This window comes from Sander vitreus, chromosome 9 (genome assembly GCF_031162955.1).
Source record: "Sander vitreus isolate 19-12246 chromosome 9, sanVit1, whole genome shotgun sequence".
Taxonomy (NCBI): domain Eukaryota; kingdom Metazoa; phylum Chordata; class Actinopteri; order Perciformes; family Percidae; genus Sander; species Sander vitreus.
In genome coordinates, this window is record NC_135863.1 from 8,390,958 (window position 1) to 8,418,128 (window position 27,171).

At 40.3% G+C, this 27,171-nt stretch overlaps 1 protein-coding gene across 7 annotated transcripts in view; it reads right to left on the bottom strand.

Annotated features, from left to right (window-relative positions):
* sgip1a (SH3GL interacting endocytic adaptor 1a) overlaps nt 1-27,171 on the bottom strand; it is a 62,777-nt gene that overhangs the window by 3,057 nt on the left and 32,549 nt on the right. For 3 of the 7 annotated variants that reach the window (XM_078258556.1, XM_078258557.1, XM_078258553.1), the window contains 21 exons: nt 26,887-26,950; nt 26,060-26,084; nt 25,348-25,410; nt 24,835-24,898; nt 24,116-24,294; nt 19,212-19,223; nt 17,821-17,842; nt 17,622-17,706; nt 16,388-16,473; nt 14,450-14,530; nt 13,705-13,779; nt 12,748-13,509; nt 11,533-11,654; nt 11,001-11,154; nt 6,319-6,378; nt 5,221-5,332; nt 3,561-3,716; nt 2,255-2,390; nt 1,787-1,989; nt 1,636-1,700; nt 399-563 (listed from right to left, as the gene is read on the bottom strand). In XM_078258556.1, the coding sequence (XP_078114682.1) occupies nt 399-563; nt 1,636-1,700; nt 1,787-1,989; nt 2,255-2,390; nt 3,561-3,716; nt 5,221-5,332; nt 6,319-6,378; nt 11,001-11,154; nt 11,533-11,654; nt 12,748-13,509; nt 13,705-13,779; nt 14,450-14,530; nt 16,388-16,473; nt 17,622-17,706; nt 17,821-17,842; nt 19,212-19,223; nt 24,116-24,294; nt 24,835-24,898; nt 25,348-25,410; nt 26,060-26,084; nt 26,887-26,950 (2,691 nt within the window). The remainder of the gene's footprint in view (nt 1-398; nt 564-1,635; nt 1,701-1,786; nt 1,990-2,254; nt 2,391-3,560; nt 3,717-5,220; nt 5,333-6,318; nt 6,379-11,000; nt 11,155-11,532; nt 11,655-12,747; nt 13,510-13,704; nt 13,780-14,449; nt 14,531-16,387; nt 16,474-17,621; nt 17,707-17,820; nt 17,843-19,211; nt 19,224-24,115; nt 24,295-24,834; nt 24,899-25,347; nt 25,411-26,059; nt 26,085-26,886; nt 26,951-27,171) is intronic. The other 4 variants (XM_078258559.1, XM_078258555.1, XM_078258558.1 and 1 more) reach the window with 4 other exon arrangements.

The window sequence follows — 27,171 nt, forward strand, 5'->3', positions numbered from 1 at the left end:
CAGGTATTTTCTACTCGTATATTATACCTCAAATTAGCAATATAATACAGAATAATACACAGACTTTTAAATATTATATAAATATTTTAAATATAAATGAAAACATTTAAAAAAACTAAAAAAAACAAAGTTTTTCTAAAAATCTGACTAATATTCCTTATACTCATATTGATATTTTACATAAAAAAATTATGATAATCATTAATTTTTAAATGATAAATAAGTGACTGTACTTGAATATGGGAAACTCAAAAAAATGTAAAACATCAGTGTAGGTTTAGAAAGGTTCGATCTACCGGATGAGCTGGAAGAGCGATCATTTGACACTAGTGACAGTGATAAATAATGTTTGGTTTGGAAAATCCCTCTATGTTTTGTTACTAAAAGGCTAAACTGACCTGCGGCAAACCTCTTCTTGATGAGAGAGAAGCGGTATCCTGGCCCAGCCAGCTCAATGTCACAGCCCGACAGGGTGCTGCCCTCACTGGTGAACTGCACCGCCAGCGGAGCCGGTTTACTGGGACCTTCTGTTAGCTGAAAGCGTGCTAACAATGAGCCCACACCTGCGGAAAGAGGGTGACTTTAGAAAGACTTCTGTCAGCCCCGAGGAATGATTCAGGGGTGAAGGGAAAATAATTTAATTCACAACATCTCATAGACAGTGATGTGCACCAGGAAATCAAGTTAAAAAAGAAGTGAAAATAGCTTCTGACTATGACTCTGACAAAATGAAAGATGCTGGAAGCAGCTCTCTCGACGACTTTGCTATATTTAACTTTGCAGGAACAGGCTTTTGTATCAAATCCTGCTCACCGTCAGTATTTGCTGGATACAGATTTCAAGGAAACACTGACTGAGATTCATTTGAAAGGAAAATTACACATACGAGAGATACAGATATAGTAGAGTACCAATGTATAAGTCATCCATGTTCAAAAGAAGCTGGACTAAACTGATCATGTTTGAGCCTGGTTATGTTTTCTATCTTATATATAACTACATAATCTAGTTTATTGTCCTTCTCCTGGAGACCAGCCTTTCTGCTTTGCAACATATGAAACAGGCAACAGACAATTTAGAGTACATCAGATGACGTCAGATTGTCAAGTCAGATGCACAAATCAAACTAAGCTTTCTCAGTTGAAAATGTGTGTAAATATTCCACTGTAGCTTTTACATAAGGCACTAATTTCCAGAGGAGCTCTGGAAACATACCACACACGGTCACATGTACTATACCTTTACAGCTTTACATACACTATACAGCTTAGCTGCATCCATGGCTCCTAGTGCAGGTTCTAGTTCAGTGTTTAAAACTACATGTCCGCAGAAACTCTGCCACAACTCAAGTTAGATCAGAACAATGTTTGTATGCTGTATGTGCTTTTCTTTTAAACCTTAGGTCTTATCTATACTTGTCTCTAGTTTTTGTAAAAGTGCTATGCCAATAAAAGTAAATGTGTACATAAACCTTTAACCAGGGCTAACTCTGGTAATACATTCTCTTCTAGGCCGATACAATCAGAATATAAAACAAGACTCTCATCAATCGCCACAAGGCTATTTTCTAAAGAATATCAATATTACTGTATGTATACTGTATACTGTATGTTACTTTTATCATTCTGTACATACCTCCATTTTCAGACTTCTGTGATATATCAGGAATCTTCCAAAGGATTCTTTGCTGCTCCGCATTCCTGTCAAGATTACAAGAGGACAGAAAACCACATAGATGAAGCTTCTGAAGCTTCTTTGAAACGTTTGTGTTAAGTTTAGACCGTACCACGCAGCAGGAGGTAAGACAGCCTGTAGTTTTGAAACCCCTCCATCGACAGGGACGAGGAACTGGACGTTGTTGAGGGCCATCGGCGTCGTTATGGCCTCCCCGTTGTATTTGTAGTCTATTCTCAGGTCAGTGCTGGTGGGCTCACATCTCCAGCTCACCGCTAGATTCAGAGGAATCGACTGGAGCCCCTCCGTCGATACCTGCACACAGATAGAAAATATACAGACACTACTACACTACTTATAATAATCGCAGTGCCAAAGCATTTTGTCTTAAGTTTATGGATTCCAACATAATGTCATGTTGCCCCTACAGTTCATATAATCACCCCAAAAAACAGGTTTAATGGGTAATAGTTGATAATGGGTTGTTATAACTTCAGTGGCATATTTGCCTATACATCTTGTCAAAGCTGCTGTGTACAGTATCTCTTAGCTTAGGGACTCCCCAGGGGTGCGAGCTCACCTGATACTTGAGCATGTCCACATTGTAGTATGTTGCCTGTGGCTTCTGCTCTGCCACCTTCTTTAAATGGGATATCAGGTTTGGCATGTTTACCCAGAAGTCCTTGGCATCAGCCTTGGCTTGTGTGGTGGTGTCGCTGGTGGAGAAGAATGTAGAAAAGCATGACCAAAATACATTTCATATGATCCTGGTGGTGATATGTCTAACGTCTCAGTTTTAAAGGAACGTTTGACCAGACAAATAAACTTATTGTGGCAATAATGACTTTGGAAATTTGAGTCCACATGCTGAATTTGACAGGCTTTGGTTAGCCTTTTAATTCTCACAATGAGCCACAAGAGGTCGTGCTTGATACTAATTTTACAACAACTATGCAGGGTTTTAGGAAAACATTTCATCAAAGACTTCTTGCGGTTATGATCCTGCATCATTTTAAAACGAAGATTTATTCTATGAATTTAATTTCGTAATAAATAATATGTAACAGCAATAATTATTCCGCTGTAAGGCAAAACACTTTTAGTGCATTTAGGTTAGCTTATTAACATTTTAATCCCAGGTAAGTGTTTTTGTATTTTTCAAACCTGAAAAAACACAAAAACAAAGACAATAAACAAAAAAATAAATAAATAGCCAACCTCTGTTCAGAGTCGTTGGTCTGAACACTCATGATGACCTCATGATGACTCAATATGCAGTCAGCTGCATTAGTGTCTGAGATGATCTAAAGTTTACTCATCCTCACTAACAACCAAACTCCTCCATATGGGATCATGAATGTTTTATGAGCCATTCCTCAGATCGTTTTACTAGCTTGAGTCCTTATGTCAAATACAAAAATATGTGCATAATCCCATCTAAAGTTTTGTAAGTTTGTAAGTTTTTAGGACACTTCATGACCCTCTCTTTTAAAAGTGTTTGTTTACTTCATGCTGTTGTATATTTCAGACAATTTCTATATAAAACACATTGCACCATCCCTTGTGTATGAAATGTGCTGTATAAATCAATAGACTCTCAATGGACAATCAATTGGAAACAAACATAGTTGTTCAAAGAGTTTGCTTTTACTAATATTTATTTAATATATAAATACACAAAGTGATTGATTTGATTACATGATACAACATGCTCTTTAAGCTTTTATCTCACATGCTCTTTAAGTGAAATTAATATTAATACAAATTATAATGCACAGTGAGTATTTGATTTGGTTTTAATGAAGTTAAGTTAAATTATGGTGAAAAACGGTGTGTTTGTTATTTGTTGCTGAGAGAGAGGTGATGCGTAACAGCCGTGTCATTACCAGCAGAGGAGCTGGGGGTTAGGCAGCACATGCTCCAGACGGCTGTAGTTGGTTATGCTGAAGGTTAGCACGGCGGGGGACGAGTTATTGGCAAAGTGCCGCGTGATTCCCGCCGGAAACGACAAAACCATCTCACCTATGATCTTCACAACACACCTGAGAGGAAGACAAGGAGTGGGTTAGAGAGAGAGAGAGAGAGACACACACACACACACACACACACACACACACACACTTCTTTTGTTGATTTCTCCGTTTTTCTTCTTTGTGTTTTCTTTCTTGAAAAAGCTTTGAACCCCAATTTGTTTCTCATACTGTAATTTCTCAATACAACTTGTGCTTATGAGCCTGCATCGCAGCCTTTATGTATTTAACACTTTGTAGAGCATGATTCACACATCATGCCAGTGGTGGAGGAAGTACTGAATCTCAGTACTTAAGTAAAAGTACAAATAACCAGAGATATATTTACTTTAGTAAAAGTAAAAGTACAACAATGAAAACCCTACTTAAGTAAAAGTAGAAAGTACCTGATTTTAAATGTACTTTAAGTATTAAAAGTAAAAGTACTTGCATAACGATTTATTCTCTTAATGTCTATATTCTAATAATTTAAAAAAAACAGTATGGACTGTGGCATTTTAATTAAGTTAGTTTTAAGTTAATGTAACTGTGCTTACCATCTGTGGCCAAGTTTACATTCTGACTTACAATTCTGGTTATCTATCAGGGTGATCTGCATGAAGCTCGACTTTGCATTATTTCCCACGGGACAGTGAATGCTGCACACATTTATTTAGCGAGAACACACGGGCTTGGACAACAAGTACGTGGCTTCATAGCTGAGGAGGACCGGGAGTGTTTTTAAGATAGATATACAGGTTGTATATTAACCCTATGTGAACGGATGCTTCACATATGACCAAGCAGAGTATCGGGATCAGCAGCAGTAACAGGAGCAGCGGTAGTACCGGGAGGGGTACGCGCCTGGCCACTAAAAGATATTGAAGGGCTGGTATTGGCGTGGCCATAGTGGGATTCATAATATCTCGAGCGGCATCGGGAGCTGGACGGCCGCTGCTGAAGGCTTCCCTGCGGACTGCAAACGTGTGACGGTCAGGAAGATGTTTTGTCAGGGGGAAAACTTATCAGAAAATGTAACAGAACGTTGTAGAAATGTAGTGGAGTAGAAAGTATAGATAATTGCTGGAAAAAGTAAAAATCAAAAGTATGCACTATTGATTGTACTTAAGTAAAGTACAGATACGTGAAAAATGTACTTAAGTACAGTAACAAAGTATTTGTACTTTGTTACATTCCACCACTGCATCTTGCTAATATTAAAAAAGCTCATATCAATAATTTAAACAGATTAGTTTATTCCTCTCAGCTCCTAAACCTGCCCCAAAGCAGTGTAGGCACAAAAACTGAGCATGCTCAGTGAGTTCGGTCTTACATGAAAGTACACTGCAGGGATGGAAAATGGAGTCAGAAATTTTACAGGCCATATTCATTATATAATGAAGGAATATGTCACGTTTTTTTTTTTGGTTCATGTGTTTTCTAATAGTGCAAACCCTTGCAACCCAGGTCTGGGAATCCTACTGTCATATGTATTTCAGGATATGTCGTGAATGTGTAAAGCTTTTTGTTGACCTACTTGCTTGGGTCAGCTCCTTTAAAGAAGGCATTGACCGTCTCTGTGAACGCAGCGGCCACAGGAAGAGTGTCCTGAGCCCCCATGGTGAGAGGACTGGGCCCTCTGGAGCAGCCTGGAGGCAAAACACACACACACACACACACACACACACACACACACACACACACACACACACACACACAAACACACATTAAAATAGTCTGAATAGGACAAGATACACTCAACCAATGTCCACAACCAACAATCCAATGAGCTGAATTAGTTGTTATTTACTATTCTTTTCTGGTTGTTATAACAAAAGTCAGGGCTTAATCCAAAGATCAATGTATAGTAGCTTCAACCAATTATAAAAATACATTAACAACAGACTAATAGATACATGGTCCAACTCCCAAACCAGGACTACACTCTTCCTAACGATAAGTGTGTGGATGAAATGAGGAACAACACACGGTGTGCAAACTACTGTGATTCTATTTGAAATGAGAACAAATATTAGTGTTAGTAAGGTGGCATGAAAACAGCAGGTTATGTGTGAAGAGGAGATTTTTTTTATACAGCATGTTACACGCTGGCTTTTATTTGAATAAGCACAGGTAAATGAGAAAGGAAAGACAGAGGGGAGACGTAAAGAGAGACCAAAATATGTTATGCATGCTTATTCCAGACATGCTGTTAAAGCTGAATTATTCTGACAAGATCAAAAGAGATCACAGAGCCCGAAGATCAAACCAAAAACCAAACAACCAAAAGGACAAAAGTGACGAGGAAGTGATTAGCAAAGTACACGAAGAATGATGATTCTTCAGGAAATGAAAGCCGGTCAGCGCAGACGAAATGAGACTGAACAATGTCAGGAAGAGAAGGTAGAGGAAGATATGAGAAGACTGCATAGTTGACTGCATATGGGAGGGGGGGGGGCTCAGCCAGGAGTTAGCATGGCGTGGGTTAGGGTAATGGAGGGATTGCAAAAGAAGGAAGAGGAAGGAGAGGGGAGGAAGGAAGGAAAGAAGGGCAGGGCAGGGGGCGAAGCTTGCACAAATTATTCTCAGAAGAGTGTGTGTGCACGCTACCCTGGCTGATGCAGAGAAAACTTACCTTCAAAGGTTAAATAAAATTTCCCTCTGTCAAACCACACAAGGGATGGCTGGTCATTCTCTGTGTGGGGTTGAGGGGTGGGGTCAGGAGAAAGGGACGAGGAGGAGGGAGGAGGAAGAGGGATGAAGGGGAGGGAAGTGGGTGAGGAGGGATGGGGGGATGGGGGGGAGGAGGGGGGAGGAGAAAAGGACAGTAGCGTGAGTCTCACATGGCAGGTCTATCAAACGTCACAGTGGGGTGAAACGTGGAGGTGGAGGCCGAGGGGACGAAGATGCACAAGCCGAGGCAGAGCTGGTGACAACATGGGTGGTGGTTTTTGGTGGGTGCTTGCGTGCGTGAGGAAGGGCAGCAGTCAGGTGGAGTGAGGGCCAGGTGTGTGCTGCTGGATGCTGGCAGTGGTACGACTCAATGTGTGATACAGTCGAGGCTGCAGAGTCTGAGGGGGGGGGTTGCCAGTTTCAGGGGCAGCAGCCAATGTTTGCTCTATTAGGGAACATATTACACCAGCTGATGCTCTAGTTTCTGGCAATTTAGGTAGCACTAAACTGGCACTACTTTCTTCATCAGTGGCATATTGTTTCGTACTGCGTTTATCTATTTTAGGCTTTTCTCTCAGTGTCTTACTGTGCTCACATTTTGCTCCAGGCCTCCACTTTTCAAATTATGAAACAAATGGAAGCATACTGTCATGTGTAAAGACATCCTGCAGGGGGCAGGACTAAGACTAGAGAGCAGAGAGAGGGAGGGACTGTGGTGCACAGGGAGAGAGATGCTGCGTCCCAATTTCAGTGGCTGCATCATCCAAGGAAAACAGCCTATGAAGGTGAAGTTTAGCCTCACAGAGACCAACACTAAGTGCATTCAGACAGTCCTGGTTAACTTTCATCACAAGTTTATCACAAAGAAATCCCCTTAAACTAGAGCTACACAGATAAATAGGCTGATATATTGGGCAATATTATCTTATTGCAGATTATTAGTAGCTGTGTCTCTGTTGGCAGATGTGCCAAAGATATACTTCAGGTAGTTTAGAAATGGTGTCTCCATTACAAAGTTTGTCCACCGGAGTGCTGTAGCAAAATAAAAAATCCTGCTCAGTTAAAAACAAAATGACAAAAAAATAAAAGGATCTTTCATCAAAAATGTTTGCTATCAGATTTAAACTCTCAAATAGCTCTAAATATAAAAAGTGACCTGTGAAGAAAAGACCTGTGTTTATGTGTTTCGACCATCCACAGTTGGTAACTTTCACTTCAATACATTGTGGACAGCTGGCAAAAAGAGTACCAAGTGGGGCATCTTGGTGGCCTAGTGGTCAGGACGCATACCATGTTAGCCAAGTGAGACAAAACTACGTGTGTCCAGACAAGTTCATCCCCAAACTTAAATGGCGGACAAAGCAAGCTTCTGAGTTTAGAGTACACGTTGGTAACATTCACTATGATGGACAACAGGCAAAAGATGTACCTGGTTAACGATAAACTATATATATATATATATCAATATATGTGTACATCAATATATGTTGATGCCCACCTCAGCACAAATATCTGATAAACGTGAAAGGGATTTTGTATTTACTGAAATTATGAGTTAATAGAAAGTACCATTAAAACACTGACCACTGAACAATGGGTTTTGGCAGAAGATCCCAATATGAGGGTCGGGATTATATTGAGAGGTCATGAGACGATTTATGTGATAGGAGAGATTTCTTTTACACATCATTAGGTTTTTTCTAACTTTTCTCGAAAAAATCCTTTTCTTCTTATAAAATACTGGCTAGTTTAAGCCTCTGGAACATTATAAATATCAAAACAAAAACCTATGAGAAGGGACAATTATTGCACTTGTCACGAGTCACAGACTTATTAAATCTGTGATGAGAGGTCACAAGGAGAAGATGCTTAATTTTAAGGACACAATGGAAAAAGGTGGATTACAGGAGATGGTAGGCTGCAAAGAATACACTGGTTCTGTAAACACAGTAAAGAAGGCCTCATTTCACAGCTGCATTTGGAGGAGCTCTCTTTCAAAAGAGTCAAGTTTTTCTGTGATGTATTTAGCTCATGAACTCAGACTTTGGACTTTCCAGCCCCTGAACTGGGATTTAGCTCCAGTTTGACTAGAACATTACAAGGGGTGTGTTTACATATTGAACTATTTCCCAAATAACAAAACATGCAACAAAAACATGACTCCTTCAACATCAAATGTGTGTTTCAGTTTAACACAGAGCAGAGTAGGCTTGTTCTAGTACATACTATAGTTTTGATGTAGGGTCTCAGCAGTGAAGGTGTGTTGTTAAGTGAGTGGATTAACAGAGCTGTTGGGTGATGGAACGATGAGAGCAGAGCGGTGCTTCATGAAGAAAACAAAAGGGCAGGTGTTCAGATGGAAAGGGCAGGGTGTTTTAGGCTTGTATTCTCCTATGGCTTTAAAGTGCATGAGTGACAGGTATGAGAGGTGGGCGTCAGGGGTTGAGTGTGAGAATAGACTGAGGCTTTAGAGCCGTTGGAGATTGGTTGAACTTATGGCTGTTTTGTGCTACGCCAGTGGTAGAGAGAGAGAGTAGCATGAATACCAAACAGCTGCTGCCTGTCTAATTCAGCCTAATTCTCATGCCAGACTTCAAACAACTCGGTGAGCAGCAGCTCTGATCTGACAGTATGTTTGTGAAAGTGTGTGTGTTTGAGTGTGTGTGTGTGTGTGTGTGTGTGTGTGTGTGTGTGTGAGTGTGTGAGAGAGAGCGAGCGAAAAAGAGACAATATGGATCTCAAGGGCCCACAGATAAGGAGCTCTTCAGACTCGGGCTCAACACTCAAACACACTCTTGTGATGCAGACTGGGTACAAAGGTATCTTGGAGGGACTGCACTGCACTCTGCACACACAAAATATGTCTCGCCAAGAGAAGAGCCACGAGGTTGCCAATGGTGAGACAGCCACTGGTGCACAGTCATGAAATAAACAGAAAAGTCTCACGAGCACGCAGATGGGCATAGGGGAAGACACTCAAACATTTTTATAAAAAAAATAAATAAATAAAAATAAAATAAATAATTCATATTCAATAGATGCAGCTTTTTGTGTCCCCACATTTTTCTTTTTCTTCTGGCAGATTTAACAAGAGAGATACAAGAGAGTGAGTGAAAGAGAGAGTCGGATATGCAGAGGGAGAGAGAGAGAGAGAGAGAGAGAGAGAGAGAGAGAGGCTATCATAACTATTAAATGCTTGGCAAATGTGTGGAAAGGTTTGGGTCGGCAAAAGCAAAACAATGAAGAAAAATTACACTTTCACAGAAAAATGCTGCCACGTTTGAAAAGGACAAAAAATGAATGTGTGGTATGTCCCTAAATCTGTGACCAAAACATAAAGTAGACAGGTCAAATAAGTAGGCATTAGGATAATGACACAGAGATTGTCTTTTTAAATAATTTGAGATGTTAATGTGAAAAGATTGACGGTGGCTCAATCACAGGCTTTCTGAAACGGTGCCAGAAAGTGTGAAAAAAGACCCCAAAAAGTGTGTCACTGTCCCAATACCTACACACTTTGACTGACAAAACACCCAGTGATGAACCTTCACCCTTCTATGACAAGTGCACTCTGGGTAAAGGCCATCAAACTGATTGAAAACTGACACAGGAACACTGCCCCAACCCATCCCCTTTCCTCTCTCTCTGAGGGGATCTCTACTATACCTGCAAACGAATCAAAGTGTCTCTCAAAGGTGGGCAGCTTGTCTACATAAGCATCATCTTCTGACAAGCCAAAGAACAAATAAAGAGACAAACGGCAAAACAAAAAAGCAGATTGCAAATCAAACGAAGGAAAACATAATTGAAAATTAAAATCATAAAAGTATTGTCAAGCACACAAACATTTAATTCTGTAAAAAACTAAAAATGAAGCATCTAAAACACAAACAAGATGAAAATGTCAAAATTAAAAAGCACTGAAACTGGAATAGTGTCAGTTTATAATTCAAACTTTCTTAGTGAGCTTTATATTACTGTCAAGTCCATCAGCTTTTTGGTCTACTAACAAAACCACAATAAATAAATAAATAAATAAATAATGTATACATTTAGGACTATAATAGAGACTTCAGTGAAATCTCACTCAAGTAAAGCTGTTTTAAAGCATTTTTAAAAAAGCAACCACCAACCAGTGACTATATTCTGTGTTTTATGTAACTACTGCTGCCTCCAGAGTGTGTATTTCTTAAATCTATTAGGACTTAGCCATGTTACAGTTTACTGAGATTTGCCATTATCCACTCACAACTCTGCAATGAAAAATCCTTCAACACTGACTCTGAAGTTAGATCAAGGAGTATAAACTGTTGCTGTGCCATTAATTCATTAAAAGGAAGGTTTGTCATCAATTTGTCTTCAACCTAAACCACAATATTTACAATATGTATGTGAAGTTTAATAATTCATTGTATTAAAGATTTATTTAGGAGTAATAAATAAAAAAAATAAAAAAAACCTGCAGGACTCATTCCACACAAACTCTGATCACAAGGAAGGACAGGGCGAGTGCATAAAATCAATAATGAACTTTTAATATATTAGACATGAAAAAGTTAAATTCAGCTATCACTGCTAGCCTCTGTGAGCACTGCCTTCAGGCGACAGGCTGCACAGCTCAGTGACGATTGAGGGATCACACACCTGACACGGACACGGAGAGCTCTTTATTGACCGTGGGGGTGGTGGCGGCACTCATGGAGTTGGTGGAGGAGATGGAGGAGGTGCTCTCGGCCCGCGCCAACGGGGCGATGGGAGGGGGGCTGGCTGAGTGGACCGGCGGGCTGAACGGACGATTCTGAACAGATTACAAAAAATAAAATAGTAGGAGAAAGACAGATTAGAGTAAAATAAATGAGAAGAACATTTTTAGGTTCAAGGTTTTTGCATCTCTTTCTTTGGTATACCTGGAAAACTTCTGTCAAAGTTAATTTGACCATAAGCAAGTTGTACGGTTGTGTTTGGCTTTGAGCGCCTCGATTATGGAAGTTTCCTGCTAGTCCATGCAATGATGCAGTTGAGCCAAAGACCAGGAGAGCAGTGACTGAACCCTTCGAGATATTATTGTCGCAACAGTGAAACCGTTTGATATTGTTAAGTGGGTAATACAGTTTAAACATACCAAAACACAACCATCTATAATCAAAAGTGAAAATATGAGGACTGCAACACTTACTGCATCTCCTACAGTGGGTTTCCCTGGAGGAAGTTTGGGTCGTGAAGGGGGGCGAGGTGGAGGTGGTGGTGGGGTGGGGTTGACTGATGAAGGAGTGGCAGGTCGCACCGGAGAGGAGGAACCTGCAGAACAGAGCAGAAACATATAGAGATTCATTTATAACACTTTACCGTTCTTTTTAGAAGCTTAATGGTGTGGAAACAGCTACAGCACAAATGCAGAATAGGTGCAGGATGGACAGAACCATCTTTAGACACAAGCATGATTCCTATTTTTCTTTGTTTTGGGAATATATTTTCATGCATACAATGTAACTAAAGAGCGTATTATATTACTATAAACAAGGGATGTGTATACCTAAGTATAATAGTTTCCCTTCTTTATAAAAAGACAGCTTAAGTTTTTATATTATTGTTTTGTTGAAATTGGGTTTTTACTTCTATACAGGATTAAAAACAGACAACCTCCTACAACCGGACAGAATTAATTCTTACAGCATTGGCTTGTTACAGTCTGTGCACAGCTATTAGTCACACACTTTCTTTTGTGAACTACTAGCCTAAAAATGATCAATATTCTCCTTTGTATTTAGACTTTTTCTTCACATAGTTATGTATTCAGTGTTCGGATCTCTAGCTCATTAAAATTGACCAGAAAAAAATGTTTGTCTACTGCTTAATTCCTACAGAAGACGCTGTATGTGCACTAAAATTGAAAATGTTCCGACTGACCTTTAAATAGGAGTCAGTCAGAACAACACCCTCCGGTAACATAACACAAACCTGCAGCAGAATGGTGGTGTACGTCAAACAAGGCCAAAACATGACCTCTTTTCCAGGGATAAAAAATGCATTCACGGTTCACTTTGTGCAAGTTTAACAACAAAGATGGTGCAATCAGCTGAAAGGAAATTTAAAGATGGTGCAATGTTGGTAATACAATCCCTTCTCAACTCCAACTCAAAAAAATCTCTACCTTACCTTATTTCTATGGACATTGTTCATATTAGTCACCTGGCTGGTTTGATGACCAGGACACTGTCTCTGTGTTTTCATTAATTCTATTCTTGTGTGAGTGAGTGTGACAACCAATCATTGTCCTCTTATTTAGTTGTTACCTAAACGTAATTCAGGAAATTGTTTCCACCAATCCAAGCTAAAATAAAAAACCCTGTCTTCTTAGACTATATTCCAGTTAGAATCTTGGACTACTCACCGCTATTCGTGCCACCAGCTCCAGATGTGGGACCCGGTGACGACACCACTGCCCGATATGTGGGGGGAGGAGGTGGGGGAGGCGTAATCCGACTCCCCGGGCTAGCATCATTGGGCGAGGTGACAGTTTCACTTCCGTCCTCTTTGGGATGGGTGACGTCTGTGTTCTTGGACTGCTCCTCTTGAGACAGGACAAGTGGCGGTGGGACGGAGCACGTTGCAGGTCCCTCAGCAGGCGGAGTCACCGCTGGAGGGGTGCTTGCTTTAGGAGCAGGGGCTGGTGGGACGCTGACGGGTGAGTCCAGTGGAGGGGGAGAGGAAGTGGGAGGAGACGCAAGCTCCTTTGGTGGTGCCAGAGGTGGAGAGGTGACGAGCGTGAGGGGATTTCGATCCTCAGGTGTAGGAGGACCTGAGTGGACAGGAGGTGCAGCAGTCTCCCCTGAGGAAGACGAGGGGGTTGGGAGAGAGGGCACAGGTTCTTCTTTTGGGGGAGGGGATGTAGGGAGTGGTGGTGCAGGGTCTTCAGGAGGAGGTGGTGATGTAGGTAAGGGTGGGGCAGGAGATTCAGGTGGAGGCAGGGAGCCTGGAAGAGGAGGTGCTGGTTCCACTGGTAGAGGCGGCCGGTCAGGAGATTCAGCACTGAAGCACACCCACGTGTCGCCTGTTTCCTCACCAGCAGAGGGAGGCTGTTCTGGTCCAAAAATGTTGTCCAGGTCAGCTATTGAGGGCTTCCTGGTGGAACGGTCTGCTTCTGTTGACACTTCTGAAACACAGACAACCAGTGACCAATCAAAGGCCGTGTTTGCAGAGGTGCTCAGTAAGTTTACACACAGAGATAAAATGTGACAGGCAGATAGGCCGACAGTGAATGTTGGAGATCAAATGTAACATTTTGATTTATCCCGAGGTGATGGTGTGATATAACAGGAGACAGAAATTAGATAAGAAAACCTCTTACCAGGGTCATCTACAGAGGGAGGGCCAGTCGACAGGGGAGAAATCGGGACATTCTTGGGTGGAAGTGGAGGGGGAGCTGCAATAAAATCATAAGGGCAACAATAAATAGTCCTTTAGGACAGATTACTGCCAAATCAACATAAATTATTGTTGATAAGGCAATGCTTATATAAAGTTAATTCATGCTGTTGAAGACTTTTCATGTCACTGCAACTTATGGTGGGCTGTATACAATGCTGACTTTAGCAAATGAGAAATTAGCCTATAAATGCACAAATTCTTGTAACAAAAGCATTACAAATTTGGATCCATACATGACACCTGCCAAACACAACCACATAACTTGAGGAGAAAGGATCATCCCACAAATCATTAACCATGCAGCACAGTACACATTCAGTCACCATTATGCCAAATGCAAGGAGGAGACAGCGAGGCAGCATGGGTTGGTGCAGTATGGGAAAAAAGTACTGAAATATCCCATAATAAAAAAGAAAGTACAACAGTGAATAATTAGGTTGTGAAATGGCTGATGAAAAGAAACAGGTCACAGCTGGCTGAGAACGAGAAGCAGAGTGTTATGCCACACAAGTGTTTGATCGGGTCAGTTTGCAGGTCTGTTTGTTAGTTGGATGATGATGATGATGGGGGGGGGTAATGAGGTGAGCTGATGGATCTGTGCAGTCATTCCAGAGAGAAGAAGAAGAAGAAGTGTGACACAAGGTGCACATAGTTATAAAACTTACTTCCTGTGGGAAAGGATCTGGTCAAAGAGGATTCAGGCTCTGACAGAGGAGTCCCCCACGCATCAGACCCAGAGAAACCCACTAAGTTCAGGAGGGGACAGAACAGGCCAGGTCAGGGGGTGTAGAGCCAAAACATTTAAAGCGTTTCTGATTCTTTCGGGCTATAAAAACCCATTCAGTGTAAGAGGGTAAACAACAGAGATCAGCATGTCAATAAAATCTTTCATTAAAAACAGTCTCACAGAGAATACATTTTCTTGGCCAACTGAATTTCAGTGCCACCGTTATAGTGGAACATAGGGCTCAGCACAAAATGCATCTGAATACATGGCTACAATCTTATTCACTCAAACTGATTTCTAGAGGCAGAATACAAACTATTTGGGCACAGAGGTGACCAAGCCTGCCCCACAAATCTCTCCAAGCCCACTTGTGACCACTTTTTTTTGAAGAAAAATACAATAGTATAATAACATTATCATTTAATGAATTCAACATGATGAAAGTTGATATAAAAGCTTACCTTTCATTATTACCTTAACCATTAACCACGCTATTTAAAATTTTACTTAACACTTGCCTCAACAAAAAATCTGATTCTGATTCATCTGATTATAGTTGTGTAATATGACAATATACTGTATGAGAGGTTAGTTAACTGAAAGACATTTTGTTATACTGTTTACATTGATATTTGCATTATTGTGATTAAGTAATTTTCCAGCATTTCATTTACTGGATTTACCAAAAACAACACTGCCATCAGATTATCTTATCTATAAACTGCTTCTCTAAGAGTTTGCAGTACATACACTCAGTTACAAATATATTAGGTACACAAAGCTACAACTACAGCAGTCTAAAACAAATGCTACTTTCAAACTACATGCTTCAAAATAACCATACAGTACCAACGCCTCTCTAAAACAGTTTCAACTAAAATTGGACATTATAACCTTCATTAAGGTACGATTTATTCCAGAGATCTATTAGACTGCATACATTTTAACAACATAAAACCTAAAGAAAAACATAGGCAACTTAGTTTATAATACATAATACATAGTATCATGAATATAAATGTAGTGGACAAAATATTAGAATCACTTAAAAGTACTGTCTGTCCAGTAAAAACTGATCACTACTGTACAAAACCTCATGAGGTCAGGATTTATTGCAGCACTGTTGTATCAGACTGTATTAGGTATAGCAAGCAGTACCTAATTAACTTAAAACTGAGTGTAAAATTAGATATACCATGATAAAAATGTGTATCTATAATCACACATCCCTTACTTTTGTAACGATAAAACCATAATGGGTTAGAAAGTAAAAAGTTACCAGTTGTCACACACAGAGATATGTTATCAACTGAATGAATGTATATAGGGAATTTGTGTGAGGTTGATGTTAGTTATGCCTGACATGCCAGTTGCGTAACAGCTAAGAGCTCTCCCACAGCCTGTACCACTAAATCCTACTGGATTGGCTGAGAGCCTGTGACAGCAGAGTCTGCATATTAACAAGCTGCACTGTGCACATGAACGTGACCTCCACGCCAACCACATGCCAATTTCAACTTTGACCTTAGTAAAGACAGATAGAGTGAATCCACAACTGCATAGTGAGCCTGAGGGAAGAACAATGATGTTAGAGAAATAGGTGAGAGGGTGGAGGCGGAGGAGGAGAGAGAGGGTATCTGCTTTGACAGCCAAGCAGGGCTTAGCTGGCGGCCTTAAAGAGACAATAAGTGTGTGTTCAGAAAGCCTTTTTCATTGTGTTGCTATCACAGTTTGTTGTTAGAATACAGTATGTTTGTGTTGACGGTTTGTTACCAGTGTTTTTTTTTGTTTTGGTCAGACACAGAGATGTACACACAGACGCGTAAAGCGACAGAAACTCAGAGTGACATGACAAAGACACAGGGAGGAGGGTTACCTTCAGTTTTAGGTTCTCCAAAGGCTGTTTCCAAAGGAGGCCCAAATAAGGCTGTTGTGTCTTCAGAGACTGGTGATTGTTGACTGCTGCAACACACAAAGGACAAAAGGAAAGAATTGGTTACAGAAGGTCATTTTAGGAAACAGCTACACTGTACATATCATCTTAGTATAGCTTCTAGGGGTGGTACGGTTCATGAAAAAACATCCGAACCGCTTGGTTCGCTTGTCTCGGTTCGGAGCGTGTGTGTCGCACGGTTCGTCAGTACACTGTTAATGTGCACTAACCACTTACTGCCGTAGTGCCCACTTTCGACACCTATGTTAAAACACTTACTAGAAACGACGAGGGGGATGAGCAACATGAACGCAACACATGGCAGCTGATTGGACGAACGCGTCACGTGGTTCTTGCTGCTCCTGAATTTCAAAACAGACTCTAATGGCGTCTCGTTCTGAATACGATCTCGTATTTTAGGGGTATTTTCGACTTATAAGTTCGACCAATCAAGTACACCTAGGAAAAGTCCCTGCTCTGAAGTAGGAGCTAAAAAAGTACGCTACTGAGGTCAGAGGAACTTAAAAATCCCCAAATTTTTCCTGTCGGAACACGACGAAAAAAGTGTTCTAGGAACGTTTAGTTCTAAGAACTGCAAAAATCCCTCCGGTTGGAAAGCCCCTAAACTTCTTATGTTTTAGTAGGATGGCAAAAGTTGGGGGAAAGCTAAACAAAATCTTGTTGTGTTTATCATCCAACATAACTTATCTCATGGCCTTTGGTTATATTAAGATATATATAATATATAGTAGCAAATGTTAGAAAGCCTTGAGTCATACGCAGGAGGTTTCAGTGAGACATCAAAAGAGGTGACACTGGATGCCACTGACATCCGAGTAAAAATATAAAAATTGCCAATGCCATCACCTACATTAGCTTACAATGCATTTTATAGCATGTTCCAAAATAATGCAGTATGCAGTTTCCACTGCATTGCTTTATAACACAAAGGTTTATATTTTAATTGTACAAAGCAGTAAAAGGGAGCCAGTGTCTCAGCCCAAATAAAACCAGTGAAAATTGCTTTTTAGAAATAGAGTAAACATACAGATACAAAGCCCAATGCCATAAGACAGGCGAAGAGATCAGCAGTGACACATACAGTATGACACGTAGCAGCACCATTACATTAAGTGGCAGTGGCTTGTCCCCCCTCAGGGAACAGTGAGGTACATACCTGGGGGGTTGCGGTGCTGGGGCTGGTGTGGGGGCCACAGTGGGTAAAGTAGGGACGACACGTCTCGGTCTGGCAATCTCCTCACCTGGAAGCATAATTAAATCAGTTTAGCACATGTGAGTCTTTTTAATCATACTCTCTGTAATTCACCAGCATTAAAAGTGAACCTGGCCTAAGCTGCAACGAGACTCATACTTACTGGATGGGTTCCGTTTCAAACCCTGTAACATGAAAAAATGACAGTAAATGTAAAAACCCAAAGACATAAAACAGCAAAGAGTCACTAACAAGTACAATGTTGCCTTTATTCAAATAATATTCATCTATAATGCTACTAAAATCAGCATCCTACATAGCCCCATCTATGTAGAACAGCTACAAATACACAGAAAAACATCAAATGTAAATGTGAGGCAGTTTAATAAATCAAACTTTTCCTTTTATATACAAATCTGTGTGGTTTAAACAGAACAATGATGTATGCTGTACAGTAGTGAAGGTCAGAGGTCGACTTAATCTGATGAGACCTGCGGAACTACCTGACCAGTTATAAGCTACACAGGAGTAAGCATTACTAACACACAAACACCGCGCGGTACAGAAAAGGTTGTATTAAAGGACGAAGATTGCCTCTATTAGACAGCAGACAGAATTGACAATGAGAGAAAATGAGGGGAGAGAGAGAGAGAGAGAGATGAGGAATGAGTTGCAGTAAAAGGTCACACAGGCCGGACACAAACCAGGGACAAGGCAACCCACGGTCAGTGGCCCAACCCCTGGTCCACCCCCAAATGGAAATCATTTTTGCAATTTTTAAGTTGTAACTTTGAAAGATTATTTTTCAGGGGGGGGGCTTTTAGGCCTATTTATTTAGGACAGCTGAAGACATGAAAGGGGGGAGAGAGGGGGAACGACATGCAGCAAAGGGCCGCAGGTCGAAGTCAAACCCGATGCGTCAAGGAGTAAACCTCTATATATGGGTGGGCACCCTACCAGGTGAGCTACACAGGCGCCCTACATGTGTTATTTCTATTGCAGCATTATCGAAAGTCTTTCTTGTGTATTTACCAACTACAGTACATTTTCATACTAATTGAAAAAGGAGGTACAACATTGGGTAGGATAATGCTGACCAGCATGACAGTACGCCCTTAGATGGCACTGTAAACAACAATTCATATGCCTTATAAGTGATTCACTGAGAGGGGGGGGGGGGGGGGGGAAGCAGATGAGATGAGAAGACACGACGATGGGGGAGTGACTGAAAAATGACATCAAAGGGTCCAGCTGTCAAAAGTGCAAATTTTCTCCCCAGAACAGAGACCAAGCACGAAGCCATTCAAGATGAAAAACAAACATGCTAGTGATCTTGAGAATCTAGGGGGAAAATATAGTTATTTATTTGTTTAAATATTAATGTCAAAACAAATTAGCCAACGGTTTTGACCCGTCGCCTCAGCCACTAAACCCACCTACGCATTTTTTGGTCTTATTTAACCGACTCCAAGGACAAGGTGGAGCAAAAGGGTACAAGAAGCACGTGACATTATAAGGCTGACCCCAGGGAGACGGAAAGAAAAGGACACTTACCGGGCTACGTCTCTGTGACCAGCAAAAAGGAAGAGAGAAGAGACACCTGGTCAGAGAGTGACAAATCAGTAAAGCAGAAATCATATGCATGAGGAGGAGAAGAATTTTGGCCTGGTCGGTCAGATTTGGGGATCAGGATGATAACGGGTTCTTTTCATTATGCTAACTTATGCTTCCTCCTGTCCTCTCTCCTCCCTCTGAAATTGTTCCCCATTATGTCATCATGGATCTTTTAATCCTAATGCACCTTGAGGAGACGAGGAGGCTTCTCATTTGGCAGCTTAGGCTCTCCCGTCCAGGAAGAGACACGAATGAGGGAAGCAAGGACACATGTTAGCATAATGAGAAGCACCCAACATATCCATAAAGAGGGTGTGATGTGCTCATCTGTCTTAGAATTAGTGAGACATTTCTTGTGCAGCCTTATATGGTTTCAGGATGTTTAAGCATAAATGTAAATGGCTCAATAAGCAGTGGTGGAAGAAGTAGTCAGATCCTTTACTTAAGTAAAAGTACCAATACCACACTGTAAAAATACTCAAGTAAAAGTCCTGCATTGAAAATGTTACTTAAGTAAAAGTATGTAAGTATCATCAGGAAAAAGTACTCGATGCAGAAAAATCCTCACATTTTAGAAACCGGAAACGATTAAAACAGTTCTGTGTTTAATCGTCTAATCATTTCTGGACTTATTAACAGTTATATCGTTGGGTAGTTTTGTTTATAATAAAACATTGTATTTTATAAACTACATGTGTTTTGTGTGCAAAAATCTTAATTTGACTTATTCAAACAGATCTGTGTGTGTGTTTGTGTATATGCATGAATCCCCGTCTTCTGTTGATGGTGAGAAAAAACGTGTAGCAATTTAAGGCCTTCGGATAAAAGAGGATATTTGCCTGAATCTCTAATGTCATCTGTGAACCTGCTGTGACTGGACATCATCCAAAAAAGCTTGTGGAGCTGCTTAAATCACTTCCCTCTCTTCCTGCCCTCATTTTTTTTTAATCTTTATTTCTATACCCATCCCTTTATTTGATAATTTTTGTTAAAAAACAATATTTTTGCCATCTAATCCTTTTAAGTATCCTTTCATTTTCCCTTCTAGTCTCCCATCTAACCCCCCGGTCTCTTTAATTTCTGCTGAAATCTCTCCATCTGCCTGCGTCACCTCCGTCTCATCATCAGCTCTCTCTCCCCTCCATCCCTCACTTGGGAGCTCCTGCTTGTTCCAGTTGTGCAGTGGGCCATGAGTGATTAAAATGATGCAACAAGGAGGTGGGACATGCTGGTGGAAGGGATTTATTTCATTGGGTGAATTGGAGCAGGCCACAGCGCAATAGTGTAACCAATTATCTTCTCCCTGCTGTATGTAAACAGGAAGAACAACAGGAAGCGTTCAGAGTCACACATTGTAACCTTTAAGCCTAAAATATTTGTCTTTAACACACAAATAGCTGTGTACAGATAATGCTGTTTTTTTGGGCCACTCCAAACAATGATGTGATATATTTAAAAAAAATCAAAAAAACGGAAAAGAATCAGAAGAACAGCTTTTTTTGTTTCATTTTTTAAATTGAACATTGCACCTTTGCTTATGTAATGAAACATTTTGTAACTGAGGAAGGTCATAACTGAACTGAGAGAGCTGTAAAGTGACCGACTTCGCCTGAGGTGACTCTCTGTGTAGACCTGACTGCACAGTGGCTGGCTATGGCACATATTATAAAATATGAAGAATTCATGATACAAGTAAGATATTGGTCTTCTAAATGAAGCTTTCTGGTTGAAATGCTAGTAGATAATAAGACAAAGGAGTAATAATATGGGATGTAAGACCTCTTTTTCTTTAAGGTTTCTTTTCGTTAAGATGTTTCTAACATCCATCCCTGACCTTTTCCCCACCTCCTCTAGTGCTTGTAGTCGTGTCATTTGGACTGAGAGGTGAAAGCTCAAGACTCCAGAACCAATTAAAATCAGATTTAAGATGTCTTAGTCAGTGGAAAAAACTTAAAAGACAGCGTTCTTAGTACCAAGGCAAACAAATCAACATGTGCCAGAAATAAGCTAAGCAATCACACACATGCAGATACAGTAATCTGCTATATAACAGTACAATGAAACACACTCACACCAAAAGAGAAAGCACACATAACATTGCCTTAAACATGCTGGGCCACTAATAAAGCCTATAGTTATTATTACACACAGGCAGTGACGGACTGGCCATCTGGAATTTGGGCAAATGCCAGAAGGGCTGCCCCTCTATGGACCCCTATGGGCCACTACTGATGCGTGGAAAGAGTCACTTGGAAGGCAGAGTTCCTAATTTCCAAGCTAGGTTATTGACAAAAATATGGCCGGAGTGTTGCAAATGCCAGGGCCGTTTTTTTATCCCAGTCCGTTGGTTTGTACTTAGCCTATTCTCAGCAACACAGAGGCAATTTTATGAGCAAACAGTCGAGAATTAAAAAATATATATAAACAACAGTATGCAAAGGCTTACCGGACTCCTCTACAGAGGTTATCATCAATAGAGGCAGCAAAAGAACGAGAGATAGGTGAGAAATAAAAGGGTGGAATAGTTAGAAGGCTAGAGGGGAAAGTGTATTAATGCTGGCAAAACAAAGCATCTGGGTACAATGTAGGCAGCCATCAACTGCAATCATTAATACAGACAGATAAAGCTTGCGTAGTACTACAGCTCCCTTCATCCCTTCACCTACACATTACCCACTACTCCTACTAACATGATGTGAACACAAAATCCTGGCTAAGGCTTCATGTGAAATAAGCTGTTAACCTGCATCATCGTGTACCTCTCACAAGCTTGTGTACATATGCATAATTCATACAGAATATATAAATATTACCATAGAATTTAAGCAGTCTGCTAAATACAACACTTAGTATCTAGGTATGTATTATACTTGGTACTATGTGTTTCAGGTTTTTTTTAAAGCTGGGGTAAGAGCTTATCATATTTACAGTACAGGCAAAAATCCAACGTAGTCAGAATGTAGAGCCTCAGTTATTAGCCGAGGGTGTTGTCAAGTGTGAATCTTGTTTTTGAAAATCAGAGCCCAGTCATAAATGTTTTAGTCTGGGAATAAAGTTTAACTGGATTAGTTTAAGAAAAAAGAAGAACTAGAAAGAAGTGGAAAGAATCACTGTTTGCTTTTGGAAGCCTGTTAGAATGTGGCCCCCTTTTCTTCTTTTCATCAGACCATGTATTGTCAGTCTATAGCCAGGGTTACCCAGAGTTGCCAGGGACTCGGAGTGACTGTGTGACTTATGTAATTTATGTGTGAGTTGCCCAGGCAAATGTGATGCTAATTTGAACTGGTAGAGGTGAAGGTGGCAGTTTTGTAATCACAGCTACAGGGCAGTAATTCCAATGTTATGATTTTGGTTAAAATTAAGGTGACTTGACTACATTAGATGCATTTCAAGAAGATGTTAGGGGAAACTTATTTCACATAACTTTTCCTGGTTTAAGAAAAAAGCATCAACACATCCGGATTATAAGTTAATATAACACCACAATGCATCCCTAAAACCAAATCTGTCACATTACCAGTGCTGTAACTATCATTTGTTTTAATTATCACATTTTTCAGATTCATTGATTCATTGTTTACTCAATAAAATGCCCAGTTATACTAAAAAATGCCAAGGGTGTCCAATGTGATGTCCTCAAAGTGCTTGTTTAATCAAACCAACAGTCTAAAAGTAAAATATATACAATTTACAAGATAAAAGCTGAAACCAGCAAATGTTCCATTGGTAGGTTATTTTTTTCTTAATAAATTATTTTAACAACTAATCCATTCTCAAAATTCCTGTCCATTAATTTTCTGTTGATCGACCAATGACCTCAGCGTTGTATTTGTGAGCAAAAAGCTCAAAATGGCAAAAAAAACAACCAATGTGTCCTATCTACTAACGCGCATAACTATTATCAGCATGGAAAGACCTTCACACCTGATCAGGTTAACAGAGTCGGTGGGTAAACACACGGACGCTGAATTAAATTATTGAGTCCAGAAGCTCAAATGACCACAAGCAATCTCACTGCACAGCTGACTGGCGCACGGGTTCATTGTGCCCACTTTCCTACCTGAATTATTTAAGGCGGACACCCAAGCTAACTGTCCTCACTGAAGGAGGAGGGAATTATGGGTAGGCCAAGGAGTACCACTGCTGATTACAGGCTGTGTGAAGGGGATGTGTGCTTGAATTTGGGCTCATCAACTGAGCTGCATTACTTCAAAATAGAGCTTTACACCTTGCTATTCTGTGGTTTCTGACGTGGTGGTAGGACATCGGTCTTGTGTTAACCAACACCGGACTAAACCGGAGAACACAGGTCACTGACAGCACTGACCAAGTATCACAAGCGTCACAAATTAACTGTGTAGAATTCAAACTATTGTATCAAATCAGCTGAGCTCACTCATCACAAGGACATGGATTGTGATTTCAGTCTAGGGTTCAAACCAGAGACATATGTACTGTTGCGTTAAAACAAACTAGTTCTGTTGTCTTGTAGAGAGACCCAAGAAAAGTGAAGCAGTGACCCATTTAGAGTTCCCGTCAATAGCTAAAACAAAACAGTGGAATAAAGTAAAATACATATTGTAGAGATACGGGCACACACAACATCATGCAGCATCTCAGTGGGAAAAACGTGAACAACACACATGCACGGCCATATCTGTGAACAAAAAAATAAATATCTCTACCTTTTAAAAGGGAGTTAAAGAGGATGAAGATAAGAAGCAGGAGACGTGATTCACACACAAACACACACTCATTATAACCATCTTTACACTAATAAACAGCCATCTGTTAATGAGAGCCTCAGCCAGCAGTGAGAAGGGAGTGACGTCAGAGCTACTCACCATAGGAGTCGGGGACAGAGCTATGTTGCCTATGGAGGCTTTGAGCTCGTCGACTGAGGGCACCGACGCTACACGATTGGCCGGCAGCGGCTTGATCTTGATTTTGAATTTTTTCCTGTGGTCCTCCTCTCCTTCCGACTCATCGGAGGAAAAGAAGTGGGGCTTTTTGACGGTAGGCGGTAGATCAGCGTCAAGGAAAGCAAAGTTCCCTTCCTCAAATATTCCAGGATTTACTTGACATTTGACTTACAATATATTATAAAGGCAACTCTGTGATTGTGCCCAGGCACCCAAACTCAGGAACTACATCCCTGGTGAAACTAGCCTTACTACTTGTAATTCAAACCATTTAATAGTACACATAGTACAACACTTCCCGTCTCATTCACGTCTGTCAAAGACTCATTCTTCTGTAGCTGCGTTATGTGCTGCACCTTTTTACCTTTGTTAATTGGATGTTTTACACTTAAATAAGCATTTGACACATTTGTCATCACTGTCCGTCAAGTGGCGTTTTGTGTGTAAAAGGGTTAGGGTCAGCAGAATTTTAGAGGGTATGAAGTACATCCAGTGTGCACCAATTTAACAAATCCTGTACCAACAATAGAAACAATCCATTTTGGTGAGCCAAAGCAACTTTCTTTAAACTACATGTGTTAACAGAGGCAATAAGACAAATTAATTCTGTCTAATGAAAAATAAAGCAGTGCAGAGGATATCTCCCTCTTCTGACTCCTCCTCAGGTCTGATGCTGTAGCCCTCATCATCCACCTCAGGAGAGTTCTGAAACACAAGAGTGACTCAGTATAAATCTCTTAGTTGTATGCCAAAAAATGCTAACAGACAAAAAGCAGTTGGTCCAAGGGGTTGCATAAGCTACAGTTTTATATTTATATATAATTAAGCTACAGTTACATACATTTTACAGAGACTTACGGTCATAACACATGCTAGGTTCCCTGCTAAATGAAACATGACCAAATTCATATTGACAAAGTTATAATCTGGAGCTAAAATGTAAGCAATATAATGTTGCAAATGATAATAGTTAAACCCATCAACTTTTAATATGCGTTGTTCACAAATTTGTCAATACCACATTGATTTTACAATAGTATGGATCAATACTATAAGCTTTTTAATGCACATAAAAACAAAGCAGCAGTGAGTTGGTGCCGACCAAGCTGAAGAACTGTTTAAAATCAGCATAAAATAATAATCCTATAACTTACATATCTGTCCCAGTCGATATCTTCATAGAAGCCATTAGGGGCCCCGTTGGTCTTCTTCTGAGACTGAGAAGAGAGAGACACCAGAGAGTGAAGGTACAGTATATTCTGCACTACTGTGCTACGACTGGATGTGTTTTATGTTAGCTACTGTTTGGTGGAACTATACTATACTACTGAACCTTGATGCTGTGTACTCTGCAATCCATGCCATGTGAGACTGTCCTACAGTTTCCTATTTTCCTCTTACAGGCCTTAATTTGTTCTCGGTTTTCTCCGCTTGGTCACTAATGATAATAATGATAATGATTATTGTTATTATTATCCAACATGCTGCAAATTGTCCAATAGTGCTGGATAATATTTCAAGCTTTAGGTCTCTTCAAGCTACCCCAGGGATATCCTGTTGCTCTTTTTATTATTTTTCTCAAAGCCTCCTCAGAGGGCCAGCTAATGAAACGATAGCTGAAACAGCAACACTAGCTGATGGTTGATGTCTACAACCAGTCGAAGCTCTAAACTCTAGACTATCTATTCTAAAGATTAATCTACTCCAAAAGACTAGAGACTAGAGTTCAGTACCGATTCAATCTCTTGGGGTCCCTGGCAAGTAAAAAGAACAAAGAAAATACATAATGAACTCACAATCACCAGACTTGATTTCCTCCAGTGGAGAATAAATGGTAATTTATAAATGATATTTTCTGTTACTTACACCGCTTTCTCTGTCTGGGGACCCCCTGTGAGAATTTAAAGAAGCAGAGAGAAGAAATGAGATCATGAAAGTCGCTTAACATGTGAGCTCCTTTTTTTTTAAATCAAATGCTTTGCTAATTAGTTCGATCTAAAGTATATAAAAGGGGTAATTAAGGAAAACCTTTTAACGCCACCATACCCCACACGCCGTCACAGCACACAAACCTTTTACATCATGTGTCTCACGGCAGTTACAAATTGGCTAAACACCCCCGGAACACTATTATGCTTACAGAGATTCTGCAAGTTCTTGATCCTGCTGTACTGCTTTAATTTCAGTATATTTCTGCCATCATATAGACATATATAGACAGAAATAACATTAGCAGTATGCAAATGTATACAATGTCACAAGCACTGAATATTTTAAGTATGCTCATTATTCTGTAGATTGATAATAACATGTCATATAGGATTCATACTTAGAGTTTAACAGATCCATTAATACAATACATACTATACCACTGTGGCTCATAATTGACAGGTAGACTCTTGAATAGTGCATGCATGGTCAATAGAAGCAGCTGTCTAACATTAATTTGACAAGACCTGCACTTAATATTAATCCTGTAATTGTTCTTACTTATTCTAATCCTTTCATTCCGCTTTCATGTATACAAGACCTGCTGTCATATATTATTTTTTTCTTCTTAAAATAACACAAATTCAGAGGTTTCAGCAATCTCTCTGCTCCACTGCACAGCATTATTGTAAATACGCTCAGCTGTGGAACAACTAAGTGCTCTATGTTCATACAGTACACCAGGAAAGAGGATCAGGACTTACGTGGAGTCATTGTCCTTCTCTTTCTTCCGTATCCCAAAGGCCTTCCTGGTACGTTTTTTCAATCCTGAGGAGAAAAAAAAGAGGAAAAGGGTGAATTATTGCTTGAAGAGACACCAAAGGCATGACTAAAAGGTAGTGTCTGTGTAGGGGGTTTAAGAGTAGGTGGGGTCAGCTGTGCTTCATCTATCATCCAGGAGATTAAAGACGGTTTTTATGTATTATTGAGTGACTGGCTGCATCGCTGTGAAGGCAAACGCTGTCTTTCAGAACTAAAAATGTGGTCAT